The 16,621-nt window shown below is 36.8% G+C and overlaps 1 protein-coding gene across 1 annotated transcript in view; it reads right to left on the bottom strand.

Annotated features, from left to right (window-relative positions):
- Window positions 1-9,486: 9,486 nt before the first annotated feature.
- The window catches only part of LOC118273464 (neuroligin-1), a 72,357-nt gene continuing 65,222 nt past the window's right edge, over window positions 9,487-16,621 (bottom strand). The window contains exons 11-15 of the mRNA XM_035590441.2: window positions 15,864-15,986; window positions 14,088-14,233; window positions 13,363-13,490; window positions 12,828-12,980; window positions 9,487-12,755 (exon numbers count right to left, since the gene is read on the bottom strand). Coding sequence (XP_035446334.1) covers window positions 11,875-12,755; window positions 12,828-12,980; window positions 13,363-13,490; window positions 14,088-14,233; window positions 15,864-15,986 — 1,431 coding nt within the window. The 3' untranslated portion in view covers window positions 9,487-11,874. The remainder of the gene's footprint in view (window positions 12,756-12,827; window positions 12,981-13,362; window positions 13,491-14,087; window positions 14,234-15,863; window positions 15,987-16,621) is intronic.

Here is a 16,621-nt window from a genome sequence, read left to right as displayed (position 1 = left end):
AAAAATGGTCTGCAATTTCTCTTTATACTCGTATATCTGTCCCAAACCCCTTAAAATACATCGAGAGAAATCACGAGCAAAAGCTAGTGTATCTATAAATGTTGTAGAATTACATTTTGTCTAACTACGCCCTATTGTCTGCCTATTTGGTTAAAATTAGAATGCAATTGAATATGCCATGCCGCATACAAATTCAGATAGTGATATTGTTTAGGTTTTAGTGCTATTTGTCATTGCAATACTTTATGCATAATATCGATACAAATATGCAATCTAGATTGAGATAAATGGTTCAGTGGGATGGAAGACATATCTTTATCCCATCAAAAACATCCTGTAAAAAACCCAAGTCTCGCAGCTCAGTCTTTCTACCGTCAAAAGTTGTGAGATCCATGTAATACCAAGTCGGTTAATCTATTTAGTGTCTACTTGAAGGATCTTCTGTCTTAAGTTATTACATAAGTTATTATCATGCCAATATTAAAAATATTTAACGTTTTAAACAAATAGATCGACTTGGACATCGCTTGATTTGATTATTAGTATGTATCACACTACACAGCACGACGGGCCAGCGACCAACAGGAACGAGAGTTTCAATCGCGTGAGGCGCGAGAGACTAAAGAATCTAATATAATATTGTAATATTCATTTTGTTTTCATGCGATGTCCAAGTCGATCTATTTGTTTAAAACGTTAAATATTTTTAATATTGGCATGATAATAACTTATGTAATAACTTAAGACAGAAGATCCTTCAAGTAGACACTAAATAGATTAACCGACTTGGTATTACATGGATCTCACAACTTTTGACGGTAGAAAGACTGAGCTGCGAGACTTGGGTTTTTTACAGGATGTTTTTGATGGGATCTCACTTCTTTTTGTAGAGCCTTTCGTTTTGATACCATCTACTTCTAACGAATTTTGTTAAAGGTCTTATGATATTTTCTTATTTTTATATGTAGTCTTCCTCTTTTTCTTTTCCGGTACTACTTCTTGAGCTTCAGCCACAGTTTTTCTCAAAGCCCACTCCCTGTCTCTATGGGCTTTTCTCGGAGGCTTTGATGTCTCAATTTTTGACAAGTCTGGAGGTAAATACTTCTTAATCTGTTGTATTCACAAATTGATGATTCCTGCGCTTTAATACTTCCAAAGTCGACATTAATGAGATGTAAACCAACTGCATAAATAACTTTGTAATCCCATATATTTATATGGGATTACAAAGTTATTGATGCAGTTGGTGTATTTGGAAAACTGGACCGAAATTACAAAATATTTAAGTTTTCCCATGATTAAGACACTAAACTCTATATGTATTCCAAATATGAAGCTTCTAAGTCTGCTAGAAGTGCCTTGGACTTTTGATGATCGGTGAGTCAGTGAGTGACAAAATTTAGAAACTTTAACAAGTTGTCATTCTTAAACTACTGGTTCAAATTGACTGAAATTTTAAATATTCCGTGTTTATACAATGCCGGATTAGTTACTGAAGATTCAGGTTTCTTGCTTTATCCACAACCGAATTATAGGGGGTCGAAAAAGGCCCGAATTGCTTCGAGAAAAGGATGGTACGGCCGTGCCGCTTTTTTTTTGCTCGACTTGGCGGGGCACTGCCGTGCCCCCAGATATATATAATTCTTCTGTAAGTGTGTATGTCACTGAACTTCTCTTAAACGACTCTACCGATTTTGATGATTTTTTTTGTGTGTGTTCAAGGGGATCTGAGAATGGTTTAGATTGTCAATTTTGTCCGCTGGACAATGTTTTTTTAATTAATCTTTAATTTATTAGTAGTTGTTGATTTTGGAATGTTTTACATTGGATCCGACAAATTTTCTAATTAAAGACGTGTAGACAGAACAACGTCTGTCGGGTCCGCTATCTTTATATATATAATTCTTCTGTAAGTGTGTATGTCACTGAACTTCTCTTAAACGACTGGACCGATTTTGATGATTTTTTTTGTGTGTGTTCAAGGGGATCTGAGAATGGTTTAGATTGTCAATTTTGTCCGCTGGACAATGTTTTTTTAATTAATTTTTAATTTATTAGTAGTTGTTGATTTTGGAATGTTTTACATTGGATCCGACAAATTTTCTAATTAAAGACGTGTAGACAGAACAACGTCTGTCGGGTCCGCTAGTTATTATATATACTTAATCGTCGTTTATCATCGTCAAACCTCTTTTAGGTTAGATTTTCTTATGTGTCTAAGAAATGTATTGTAAAGCAGATTGAAAAATAGTAAAATATGGAGTATCTTGCTCGTTCTTCGCCATAGGAATCTACACTTTGAAATGAGCAAATAGCTTCACTAGAGGACTGATAGACATACTCCTTTACATTTAATTTCTCTTTTGTTTGACCTTTAAAAGTGCCTTCCCGGTCTAAAGATTTTAACCGATACCTGTCATCTTCAGATTCTATATAAGCAGCAAATATATTTGAAACTCTTAGCAGACACTCAAATTAAATTAACTATTTACACTTAAATTCAATCTGCATGTCATGATTAAACTTACGATTGTTAGATCAATGACACAATCCAAGTCAAACCAACCTTCATTACACTCAACGGACGTATTGAACTTTCACATCTACCCCAAACAAAATAGGGGACAGATTCATTTGAAATAGCAATAAAACATAAAAGAAGAAAGTGCACAGATAACGATCAGGGAAATGTGTTGTCCGACGGTCACTCAGTTGTTATGGTAGCTTTATTTATGATGGTACCTTCATACGTACGTGCTGCAAACTTCTAAGTGTTCACTCAAACTAACTTTGTTTCTTCTTGCAAAAAATATTATATTTCAACGTACATTTCAAGATGGTTTTATAAATAAACAAAGTCTCAGGAAAAACAATTGCTATCGACACATAGTTTTAACGTGTGACAAATTGTATCAATTCTGTAAATTGGTTGTAAGTAATACTTTTGTGGATGTTAAGAAGTTATTTTTAAAATTGGATTGGATGTGACCCATTTTCCGAGATAAAAACAATGAAAGATGTTGAAGAATTTCATATGTTTGGATACTGCGACCCAACTTTAAATGAAATGTAACTATTATGTTTACTCGATTCGTAGGTCATGTATAGTTGTTTTAGTCTTACACATGTAGACTATTGTTCCAGGGCCTTTACATAAATAAATGGGATAGACCTATTACAAATCTTAAACGTTCAGAAGATTGATAGAGTTTCAACTGAAATTCTGCAAACATCTTCAGCAAATGACAAGTTTAACCAAACAACGTAAAAGCGACTTTACGTAGCAATAACAAAGTTAATTTTACAAGCTTAAACAAAGCAGTAGAAGTGAAGAATCACACGAACAATATTATGGGCTGTTTCATATTCAAAAGCTACGTACCTAATCAACAACAACGTGATTTATACTGGTTTCCTTCCTCAGAGAATACAACTCGTTATAATCTAGTTTTTATTAGCTTTTCAAAATCCCAATACATATTTTGTAATGAATATATTAACCTATTTTACTAAAGTTCTTAATAATGGATATGGAGTTGCAGCTTGTGTACTGATTGTCAACAAGTTAACTTACTGAATGTAACGTCGGTTAACAGCGACCTCTATTACCTACGTCTTATGGATGGGTAAATTTATATTATTTCTTGCAAGCAAGTGCGACAAGCTATGATAAATGTAAAGTCCAAAAATCTTACAGTTATAACTAAAAATATATATAAATGATTATAAGAAAATAAACTCCTTGTTCGTCGTTAGATTTATTTTGCAATTGAAAATATAATAGGTCCTGCACCCAACCGGGAAATACTAATCACATGTAGATTCAACGTCAAAGTTTGTACAATAAACACATACATACGTACATAGGTATTTGTATGTGTATACTGTATGTTTGTTTTCTGCGTAGCAAAACTACAAATATTGACAAATTGCTAGTTTACCCCATACGCTCGAATAAGTAAGCCCATTTGCTGGGTTTATTCTCAGAATTCCGGTCCACGATAATCCATTAGAGCACTCATTTTTTTCAGTAAATGTCTTTTATTGATAATCCTATAGCACTTGGGACCAAATCTGAAAGGTTGTTGTCAAAATGTTGAAGCAATTATGTTTTCGAACCTTTTTGAGTCCCAAGTACAAATGTGTTCATAAAAACGTGTCACTACACAAAAGATATAAATGGAATGACTATTTTTTATTGAATGGATCTAACATCTAATGGTAGTATAAATGACGGGTCACGAGGTCTGAGGTTCCACATTAGAATCAGGCAATCGGTAATGGATTCATCAAACAAGAATTTCCATTATAACCTGAGAGTTTTCACATTAATGCTCCGGAAAGCACGTTCCTAATGTCGTCAGTGCGGTAATCGACCTCTTTTCAGTAACCAGTTTGCCATCGCATCAAATCCTATAAATTTATGAAAATGAGGAAATATACTCCATCAATGTGTGCACAAATGTGCTGTTTAAAATGCGAAATGAATATCTATTTAAAGTATCATTACCATATATTCTAACTCAAGTCAACTTTGAGGTCTTCAAAATCAAGAACGATATATAATAAGAATAAAAAATACTCAAATGACCAAGTAAGGGTGTCCTTAAACTAAGCACCTAAACAGCACAGAAAACTGTTTGACATTATAAACACACCCCATATCTGGAGATAAGTAAGCTGAATATCGCAAAAACGCCATATGGCAGGCATTAAGCGTCAAACGCCTTTTTCATTCTCAGATTATCGTTAAGAAATTCAGTGAGGCGATAAAGCGGTCATTTGGGTCCTCATGGCTCCTCACGCCTGTCGAAGGCGCCTCACGTAGGGTCGTATGCCGCGATCAGTTTTCAGCGCACCTGCAACCACCTCTCGCATACTAATCCACAGAAATATTCAGATTACGTGATCAAATTAACATAATTTAAACTATCCGATGAATAAAAATACATCCAAGGCAATTTCTCAATATGTTCATCTCGGGTCTTATCGTAGTGAAATTGATATAGATTTTATCCTGTTGTAAACCCGCAAGATTTAAGGAAACGTAGAATAGATTACTATTCAAATACTATTCAGAATTAGACATGCTATTGTAATTTTTTGCAATATCTATTTATTCCTATTTCATTTGTAACTGTCAATTAAATCTGTAGACTTAATAGAATGTAGTATTGTTATAAATTTATACCTTTACAAAAAGCTACTTTACCTGCAGACAACGCTTTTGCCGAATTTTTCAAGAAACCTTTTTAAAACTTTGCCGAAATTCTACCTAAGTACTTAGCCGTTTATTTATTCAATTTGAAGGAATAACCTTTGTAACGGTGATACCTGAACCATTCTTGTAATTTGATTACGAGGTAAAACAGAAAGTTGAAAAAGTTTTATGCTTTTGAAAATATGATTGTAAGGCGAGGGTGGCGCGCTGCAGTTGTTTGCTAGGGACTGCACGAGCGCCTCTCATTTGACTCGGTGTTAAATAAAAACACACAATGCTAATGCAATAACTGACTCGCGCGCTTTGTAAATAGATCTCACGCAAATTTGCGAGCACATCAAAAGCGACGCGCGCAAGTTGTAAAATAAAAGTGAGTGTTTGAAGAGACGTGAATTATGTAACGCAGCCTCCCTGTCCTACCTGCTCACAGGACTCATTTGCTCAAATGTGAACAAATGGCTCGTAATGCCCTCTTTTTATTCAGCCTCCCTTTAAGTAGAAATTATACAAATTAACAAGATCAAACGAAGAAATACAAAATTACAAACGTGGCTAAGTGCTTTCGCCGAAACATGAGATGGAGGTCGGTGTAGGTTATTAACATTTTCTTCTTTCAAAGGCTCATGTTGAAACAAATTTTCAATAAGATATTAATTTTAGAAAATTATATTTAAATGTAGGCAGTTTAATTATTTTCGTCTGACGCCGTAGCGAATATAACTGTACTGGTGGGAAGCGGGCATCTTAAGACACTTTGAAAAGCAGAGCTTTTTTGAAATTCTAATGCGTCGCGTACTCTATAGAACTTTATTTCAATGCGCAACGGTCTTAAGCGCAGTTAGGAAGCTCTTTACATCTATTTTGTCTCATTGTAACTATTGCAGTATTTTGTATAAGTACGACTTAACTCTGTATTTCAATTTGCTTTTGTGAATGCATTCGGTACGTCGCCGTCGCTAACGTTCCCTGTAGAAATGTGTTCGTAGTAAAGTCACTTGTAATACGAGACAAATGGCTGCCGTTGACATTTCCGCCGCATCAAATTGAAAATTTCCGTTTTCCTCATACAGAAACAAAAAATATCCCCCTGTTATTTTTAAATAAAAAAATCTTTCCCTATCTATACGTAATACTGACCAAATAGAAATTTTCTTTTCTTTGAGGATTTTTTACAAGTAAGAGGGAAGGGCAAGATGAAAACACAAACTATTCTTTTCTTTCGTAAACCTATCAAATCGGAAACGATGGAAATCATCTATCAAACCTTTACATTTCGAAAATATATCTTTCTCGCTTATCTCGTGGAAGGGGTTACGTCGGGATATCAAATCTGCCAATAGAATCTTCAGCGTTCTGAGCAGAGATAAATGTTTATTTATTTATTTAAGAAGTTTAACCAAGGCAATGTAGACAGCCTAAATAAACACGTTCTGGCGGGGTCTGAACTTATACATCAAGTATAAGTAACTATTGTCGTGTTGCCAAGGCTACTTCGAATATATTGAGTCGAGAAAAAAGAATTATCTTCGTTATATTGTTAGTGGATAAAATGACTGTCGTAATTGGTCATGGTTGCAACGATAGAAAATTTGGATAACCATAGGTATTTATATTTGAACTGCGCCAATCCATACAATATAACAACTGAATATTTCCCTCGATTTGAATTGGGTAAAAATAATACAAGAAAGTCCTGTGAGATTATTACCTTACCTAACACATACCTATCAGAAAACCATTTACTATTTCTCACATAACTATATTCGTGTAATTCGCCCGCACCCATCTTGGAGGAGAATTTGAGAATTGGAGATAACTGCTATCGAAGCGGAATTCCAAGGAGGCGTGAAATAGTTCCACTAAATATAAAATACCAACCTTACCTCAGTGACCTACTTAGTTGCGTGTACACGACCGTACTTCAAGCCTAGGGAATTAAATCATTAGAAATAAGTAATCTTTATTGCCGAAGGTACCTAAGCAATTAAGATTAGGCAGACACAGGACACAGGTATCCCAAGAACCCGAAACCTATTACACCTTCTCGTTAATTGAACTAAATAAAATCATTACAGTTTAGAGCAGAAATCCGATGAAATCCACATATTTTGTAATGAAATCGTAGTTTTTATTTTAATACGTACATGGCAGCAGTAGGTGCATTAATAATTCATCCAAATCCCGTTCGAGGTCACAGTGCGGCTGGCAAAAATCGCTTTACGAGTGTGGGAACTCGCGGGAGGCACGGGCGGCGGGTAGCGCGCGGGCGGCGCGCGGGCGGCGCGACGATGCCGCGTTGATATAACCCGGTACAGGCGGCACCACCGCGCAAACAAATTGGATGCTTAAAATTCAATTTGAAGGTTTCGCGGTCCGCTTCATTCGCTCTCCCCGTTCGTTACAAGCTGGACTCGCTCACATATCCAAATGGAAACGCAATTATTTTCCCGTAACTTGGTATGTTTAAATGTTTATCGCCGCCGGGTACACTGCTTGTTTATATAATGGAAGTTGGCTTGTTTACGCTGAAATCAATTGAGAGATTAAATCCTAACATGTCTGCGAGTACTGTGTCTCTAAATGATGTGCCCTTACGTAAGGGAGTGCTTGGTTACATCACACGGGACACGTGTAAGTCCCTACCAGGAATTATGATCAGTGTAGAGTTTAATTCCGACTAAAATAATTAAAATCTGTATTTTATATGTATTAGCTCATCTGTTGTATTAAGTATTCTCAAGCGAATTTATTCAAGTCCACTTTTGACTGAAATAACAATGCCACATATTTGACACCTAGGATTGGCTACAGAAAGCTTTGCACAGAGAAGAGTGGAAGGACTGCAGGACATAGGCCAGCAGTGGGACGAACACTGAAAAAAATACCTATCTGCTATTAGACGTATACAATTATTAAGGTTTTCTTTTAGGAATAATTTAACCTAAAATGTAAATACACCTCAGCAGTAGTTGTCACTAACGGCGCTGTGTTGTGATAGAAACTTAAACAACAAAACAGAACTAAACGAGCTCTTAAAATAAAGCGGGATTGTGGTGGGTGCTGGGTGCTACCCAAGAAGAATTTCAACTTGAAATAACTACTAGACCAAGTTTTCCTCCTTCAGATTCACAAAACTTTTTGGAATAAATTCAAGTTTCCTCAAGCTGAAAATTGATGAGTACTTCTATGAATTTAAATATAACCCGGCATAATTTGTATTAGCATAATAGCAATAAATCCATTCTCGTTTCCCAGGGACTCCGTGTCGCAAATACCTAAATCGGATTGGTTTCATGACACAACAAAATAGGTACTATCAGAGCCAGAACAGCTATACAATGGCAAGATACCTACAAACTCATAAGTTGATGTTGCGTCGTCTCAGTGCCGTCTAGAACTTTTCTAATCCTGTATTCTTCGGTAAACTTTTCCAATATTGCGAACATAACAAGCTTACATGTGCGCCTAATCCGACAACATCCCAGCACACTGAGACTGCATGGAGTTTCCATGAGATTAACTAATTTATTCATATTATCCATGTGAAGCGAGTACGGATATTTTTAATCCGCTGGATAATTTATGTGTTTGAAGAAGCAACAAGTGATGGTGCGCTCGGAATTAATGATCTTTGATTCCCTTCGTCATACATCTCTGGGAGTAGTGGAAATGGATTTAGTCGGTCCGTCGTGAATTAATTCCTGTGGGTGTGTGTCGAGGCAAATTAGACCGCTGCAATTCCAAACACACCAGCTCGCTTTGTCGCAAAGTAACTCAACGAACAAAATGAATTATCACGCGGAGGCAGCTCGGGAATCAGCACTTTCATTAACTTTCTACCTTGTAGCTCTCCAGGCATTCCCATTTATTTCTACTTCAATTTATTATTAATCCTTGCGGATTGTGTGAAAGCAAGGCAATCGCTTAGCTTAAAATGAAACACTTAATTGTCTATCCCTGGAATTTAGATAGAATTAGGTTTATTCAACTACTGGATTATTTTATTCAACAACATTTAGTTCTATTGAAATGGCAGGTAAATATTTTTAGTAGTTAAACGTAATTAAATATTTAGATAAAGGTTTATTCGACTACTAGATGTTCTTCAATTAAGTACAATTTAATTCTATATATTTTCAACATTTCATTATATATTTTTACCTTTTTTATTTCACAAAGGAATTAATGTTATTTTAGTTTCAGTAATAGTCTAAAATGTATTTCATTTGTCGTTTGCAAAAGGGTTCTTAGAAAAATTAAAAACATTTAAATTTCAATTCTTTATTCGACACCATATTTTATGCATTCCATTAAACACCAAATTGTAACAAAATGTTGATGTCCAGCATGTACAAATATTTTTAATTGGTTTATAATAACCTACTTGTAAATAACATTAATAAAATTATAACATAACAATAATAAAAATGTCAATAATGTAACAACTTAATTATGCAATTCCTCTAAGGATGTCAAATTATATTTTGATAACAGTTAATTTATTACATCGTGTTTTTTTATATAATAACTTAGTTATCGATGTATAAACTCAACAATATTTTTCTAAAATTGTTACTACGAGTATTCTGCGGGTACCCAATATAAATAAGTGGTTAGCATCACAAAAATATTATAGATGCCATATTCCATTATTATTAAAACAGTTGCTTTTAAAGAGCTTTAGAAAAATTGGGATAAGCTCTATAACATGTGAAATTTGAAAGAATAAATAAATACATAAAAATCTGTCGAAGATTTGTATTAAATCGAATCGGTCTACGTATACTTTAAATATAAACTAATATTTTATAATCCAAAATTGGCTGAAAACTTTATTTATCAATAAAAATGAACATATTTTTCTCAGAAACTTGCATTTTTAATAAATATTCTTCTACTATTTGGCACATAATAAAATTTTGGCATACATATATAATAACATTTTAAAAAATTGTAATAGCAAATACAAATTAAATTAGGAAACAATCATACTACGTCTATAGTCAATTCCAGTTTATCTACATTTAAATTATTTTTACATTTCATGATTAGTAAATAGAGCAACGTTGTACATAAGTAAATAAATTAAATTTATTAAAATAGTTCACATTTTGTCACAATGTGGAAAACGGTGTAAGTGTTTAAATATTTACTCACCATTAATTTAATCATCATCAATTCCTGGGAAGATAAAAATATGGACGAGTACTAGGGATTTGTCTACATCGGATCGAAATGAGAGGAAAATACCTCGATTTTTTGTCACATATCAGCATTTTTCAACAATATTTCTAAGATGTTTGCTTAAGAAAAAATCTTGAGATTCCTTCAATAAATTACAGGGAATTTATTTTACGCAGATAACGCACGATTGCTGGTAACAGAGTAATATAAAAGATTTGTATTTCAAGTACAATGAGGGCCTAATTGGAGATTTATTGTACCGACAATTCTGTCGTTTGCGTATGTTTATTTGAATCAAACGTTATTAGGTTTATGTATAAAACTCTGGCAATACAAATACTAAATCTGATTTGTTTCTGACATGAACTCTGAATGTAGTACTCAATTAATTATTGGGACTTTTTGGAGGATCGAAGAGTAGACTATGTCGTCTATTACCCTGTTTACCTTTTGAGACCTTCTTGGGAGCAAGCGTGGACTAACGGTTTACTTGAATAATGGCTCTCCGCGTACTCGTCCATTAAGTAATAAGTTTTCAATATTTACTTATCAAAAACTACTCAAAATCAATACACCTCACTTAAAAGTAACTTTACAAAAAATTACAACATATGCGATGTTTTTTAAACAATGTTTTCTTTAATAGTTATTTTACCCTACGTACCTGAAACACTTCGTTTGATATAAGTATGTACAGCTAATGTTGGGTTGTTGTTAAGTCTTTTGTCACTAATTTATTGTTATATTCACATTTATTAAATACGTATATATTCACAAGAGCCTACAATTCCTTCATTCTATATCCGACAGTAGAAATAAATTGTAACTGGCATACTATTACCATAAAAGGCAACTTGGATGAATTTATCTCTGTCGAGTAATATCAATAGGACAGAGATAGAGCGTAGGACCCGAGCCAAGTTTGACTTTCACAGTTATTCAAACAAGATTCCTTTCACACCATTATCATATCTTCGATCATTAAATAAGTAGGCCAAATTGGATAATTTAGGATATCGCAGGTAAAAAACCTATACAGCAATATTTTTTAGCTAAATGCATCAAGTAGTTTACCAAAGATTGTCTGTCATTGTCATTCAGCTGAAAAATATTCGTGAGTAACACCTGGCGGTATCTATTCATATCCAGGCGTGGAAACGTTCCTCCATTATGAATCACATCACATCGTCGCTCACTTTACCCGCTTTTAATATTCGCAATCCATTGGGAAATAGAGCGGAAAATGAAGACGTGGTTGCGTTTGTTCCGCCACAGCACAGTAAGACGGACTAGTCACACGGACCTCGGTTCTATTTAGCGCGCACTTACAAACATTATTATTAGACACTAGTATATTTACACGTACACGAGAGAAGTACATTCACAGTTCTATGTACACTTTTAGATGACACACATCACAACTTAGTCCGCTTGTTGACTACGACCTCGGCGGCGGCGTCGAGGAACCCTCATACGGATATCTCCTGTATCTGCACCCGCTTCTTCATGATGCCGGGCGGCGCGGGCGCGGCGGGTGCGGGTGGCGCGCGTAGTATGCCGCCCCCCTCCCCCTCCGCTCCCGCGTCGCCCGCGCTCTCTGCGCCATCTGGGCCAAACTTTACCTGTGTGGAATTGTCCACCACACGTGGCTCAAATGTACTCGTGCGACCAACGGGATCACCCGGCCGACCTTCCACCTTCTGGATGTCAGGCTTTTGAGTGTCGATGCACACTACACTCCCAGCCTCTATAGCACTGCCCACGCTCACGTCAGGCATGGAACTGCGCGCTGCGCGGTGCTTCTCGTCATAGCAACTGTACTCGCCGAAAGTGGGTTCACCACAGTCCGACAATGTTCGAAGATCAAATTTAGATCCAACACCTCTAGGCACGTGCGCTGATTTACACTCAAATCCGAAACCTTTGCCGTCAAACGCCCGAACTTCATAATCGAGTTTTCCATCATAGTTGTCGGAAGAGGAAGAGCTACCTGCTTCTGCTAAATCATCCTTCGACCGTCGTGGACGGGAACCACGCTGATGGTAGATGCCGGCGAAAATAAGGACGTTGAGTAATAGAAGGAAGCAACCAACGGCAATGGTGACAGTCAGTGCAGCTGTGTAGGACTGGTAGTGCGAAGACGCGAGACGACGCAACAGTGCATCATCCGGATGAACAGTAGGTGCTGTGGCGTTGGGTGGACACTCTGTTGATGGTGGTGCTGCGGGGACAGGGCGGGGAGGTGCAGCACGGGGCGGCACGGTACTGCGAGTCCCGCCCCGCGCACCTCCTTCCAGTTCCACCACGTGTGGTACATGAGCGCGGGACATGGACTGCGCTCGGACTGCACCTGGATTAAAAGTAACAGCAGTTGTTTAACTACAGTCTTCAAAATATTGATAAAATCCATGAAATAACATACCTTCATAGTAATTAGCATTGTCTTCCTGGAAGTGATGATGTCGCATAGCTGCATCAGGAAGGTCGGATCCGGGCCGGTGCAGCTGCGGGATGAGGGAAAGCCACAGCGACATTTTGTGTCCTCGGTAGTGACTGCGCATCTCCGGCTTGCTACCTGTACCCGGGATACGACACAATTGAAAATAAATGAGCCCTAACCGTAACCGCAGTGGTCACGACTTCACGAAGTTGACCCTAAAGTTTTAAATGGCTAACTCCAAATTCCTAGTGACACAATGCTGAAATCCAAACGTAATCTATTTATTTATGTTGTTAACAGATGCTGATCTTCGCAACTATTCGGTCTGCGAAACTTTCCAAGCTCCCCATATATTTTAGTGTATTACTACGACATTGAGTACAGCTATGTAGGAAAATCCGAAAGATAAACCAATGATCTGCAACGTACAGTAGTACATACATACGGTAGTTATAGTATGAACTAATCAAGAAGTTTTTCGCAGATAGTAACATAAAATATTTGAAGCACTACTCACTGATCTCCATGTAGAGTTGGTTGATAGTGTCGTATGTATCCCAGTATGGTGTCTGATCGGGACCCAGTCGCGGAGTCTCACCCAGCATTGGACTTGGAGGAGGGGTGGCCGATGGATCATTAGGATTCCTAAACGAAAATTTACATAAAAAATGGTTTTGATGTAACGATCAAACAAACTGCCAATATAAAGTTTTAAAGTGAAAGTGGCTCATTAAATATTTCACATCGAACAAATTTTGTAATTAAATCCTTGCTGAGAAATTTTGTTTCGCAGCAAATTCAAAGTAAAGTTAATAATTTATGAGTCGATCGACGACCGCAAAACTTTTGCGATACAGAAGCAAAGTAGTGGTACATTTGGAATGTTTATTTAGTAATACGTGACTGAACACAACAAATACGAGAAGAGGTTTGTTTCTAAATACAGTTTGATCAATATACGGAGTTAAGCTGCTCACCACCGATATGGGTGACCGTTCTTTGCATACTGAACCTTCCGTGAACCCATCAACATATTTATAAACGTTGATCTCCATTTTCATGCAAATACTTTGAAGTATCAATATGTAAAAGACGATGGAGCAGAATTACTAAGTTTAATTGAAAACCAGTCACCAATGCTTAGAAAAATTTCAAATCGTTTAGTTTCTTGTCCTCATATTCGATTCATGTTACTGCAAATTAAAATATATTACAGTGGACATTAAATACAGATTTCCTTACCCATATCGAACGAAATTGGAGATGTAATGGATGCAGAGTTTTGATACACGCTGTTCTTGCTGCGTGTAATTCTGCTGATGATGTGTCAGGGAGATGGGGACGCCCAAGTAGTATGGAAGCTCTTCACCATGGACTGAACCAGGTCTCTGCGCAATATCAAAGAAAGTTTAATACCAACTTTCATCAAGCAAACATTTTAAGCAATGGCAAGTTTTACGTCATTAAGGCTTGTCGCACTTTTAGTTGAGGATCAAAAGAGAGGCAAAACCCTAACTCGACACCAGTACGAAACACAGTATATCTCATCAACATTATTCTGAAGATAGTGCCACACTACAGCGAAGTTACGAACATAGATTATCCTTTAACAGTTAAAGTTGACCTCAATCTAGACTAACCGCCAGTACGTGTATAGCGCTATTAACAACTCCATTCAAGTGGCCGCTAGGGTTGTCGAAATAACAAACAGGTGTATAGCCAGATATCGTGCAATTCACTGAGTGACCGCACGTGCGTCGATACGTTTCGACAACCGCAGCCCTGTCAACGACTACTATAACAACTTAGTGCTTGTCGCGCTGTGGAGTTCGGAAATTTATAGTTTTAAACGCTATGCAACTTTTTAGGAGACCATTAAAGTTGATTTGAATTCCCGAGTCCGATAGTAACGTATTGGTATAAAGTTGTCGATATGAATACTGTTAGTACTTAATTTCAGCACTTTTTCACTTCAACAAAATCGTTATTTTGAAAATATCTTAATTAAACGTGATTACAATCTTAGTTCATTTCTCTTCTGTTCTACAAACTTCAGTCAATAACAAGCGTGTTGACCGTTTCATAAATCAAAACAACTCTTATTTGGAATCATTCAAAAGGGTCTATAGATAGAACTCCAAAAACTAAAACTGTTTTGTTTGTCCATTCAGTTTGGTTTACGAAATCTATTTGAAACAGAGTTTATGGCCGACATAAACGAAGATTAACAACTTTGGAGAAGAAAAGTGCTGTCCCACCATCGTGTTGATAAGCCGTTGCCAAGAGCCATGTTGTTGAGTGTGCATGTCTTATACTGCGACGATATCTACATAACGCACACTCTTGGAACAATGGAAATACTCTCGTAAATATTTAATGCCGAAAACGAATACTTTATTTATACCTTTACTGTGTTTTTTTACTGCGTACTAATGTCATTCCAGCCTTGTATTAAACCGGTACCCGATTAATTTCTAAAACTAGTCGACCCACCCAGAGTCCTTAGTTAGTCCCCTTCTTAGGATACAATGACCTCAGTAAGCTGCATGAGCATTATCAAAATTTATTTATTTGGAGGATGTGGTCATTGTAATACCCTCTTCGACCCTTGGTGGCGCCTTTCAGCATTGAGCATGTAATCTAAACGCCCCATAAATAAATTTAAGATCTGATCCAACTGTCCCTTGTTGGCCTTCCTCAGCGACGGCGACACTCTAAGCCGAGATTCGTACCCAACTAGAGGGTCGCAAAGCGTTGTCGGTTGGTGTATTTGAATTATAAGTGCTCGAGTGGGAAGCGTTAAATATTGACTGTACATTATATCGCACAACTCTATTTTAAGTGCCATATTAGTGTAACAAAGTTCATTAACTTATTTTACAGAAGAAAAAGATACCGCAGAATTTTAAAAAGCTCCTTCTTTTTGGGAAGTCGGTTAAAGATTGACGAAACATTAAACTTATAAAGGGTTGTATTTTGTTAACAATCAGTCATGAATGATGATATATCGAGTCTTACCTGTGGATAATCCTTGTCTTGCGACAGATGATGGAAATGAGTGAAGTAAGTTGTACCACCTCGGAGTGCGTGAAGGTAACCCAACCTGATTAGTGGCGCTGCAGTCCGTCCGTCACTTAGTACCTGGATTACATTGACAAGTTACTCAAAGTTCATGATGAACTGTAATATGGTATTAAAACACACTGGTATTAGAGTATAGTTAATTTCAAGTAACATCATCAACAATAACCACACTACAACTGTCAATGATTAGCAATAGTGTCAGCTGTATCATAACAATGTTATCGACTTATTAGGCGTTGCAAGTATTTTTCAATAAAGCCTTTCCACGCGCCCATCGTGTATTCATCGTGCGCGAGCGTCATTAACTCCCTTTGTACGTCGGAAGAACGTTCGGTGAGGAGCGAAAACCACTCGAAGCTTAAATTGAGATCGTCTGCGACGCCGACGCCCCGCGCACGGCCCGCGCCGCCGTCGCTCCACTAATGTCAACTCAGCCGACAGTTATCAACTTTCAGCAGTTTCACTATCGACGTCGATTATCGTGTTTTGTTCTATATTCAACAGAAACAACACAAAAGCAGGACTATTAGAGAAAATCTTCGCTATTTATATTCAGAAGCTTCTCTATTACTGCTGATCTTAAAGGGCGCGCCAGTGTATCTGCACGGGTAATATTACAACGTTATTTCTATTTGTATTCACAATATTAGAAGCCTTCTCAATTGCGTTCTTAATGATATTTCAAGTATTTT

The sequence above is a fragment of the Spodoptera frugiperda genome, chromosome 1, assembly GCF_023101765.2.
Source record: "Spodoptera frugiperda isolate SF20-4 chromosome 1, AGI-APGP_CSIRO_Sfru_2.0, whole genome shotgun sequence".
Taxonomy (NCBI): Eukaryota; Metazoa; Arthropoda; class Insecta; order Lepidoptera; family Noctuidae; genus Spodoptera; species Spodoptera frugiperda.
Note: the sequence above shows the minus strand (reverse complement) of the source record. Positions and strands in the feature narration are given on the sequence as shown.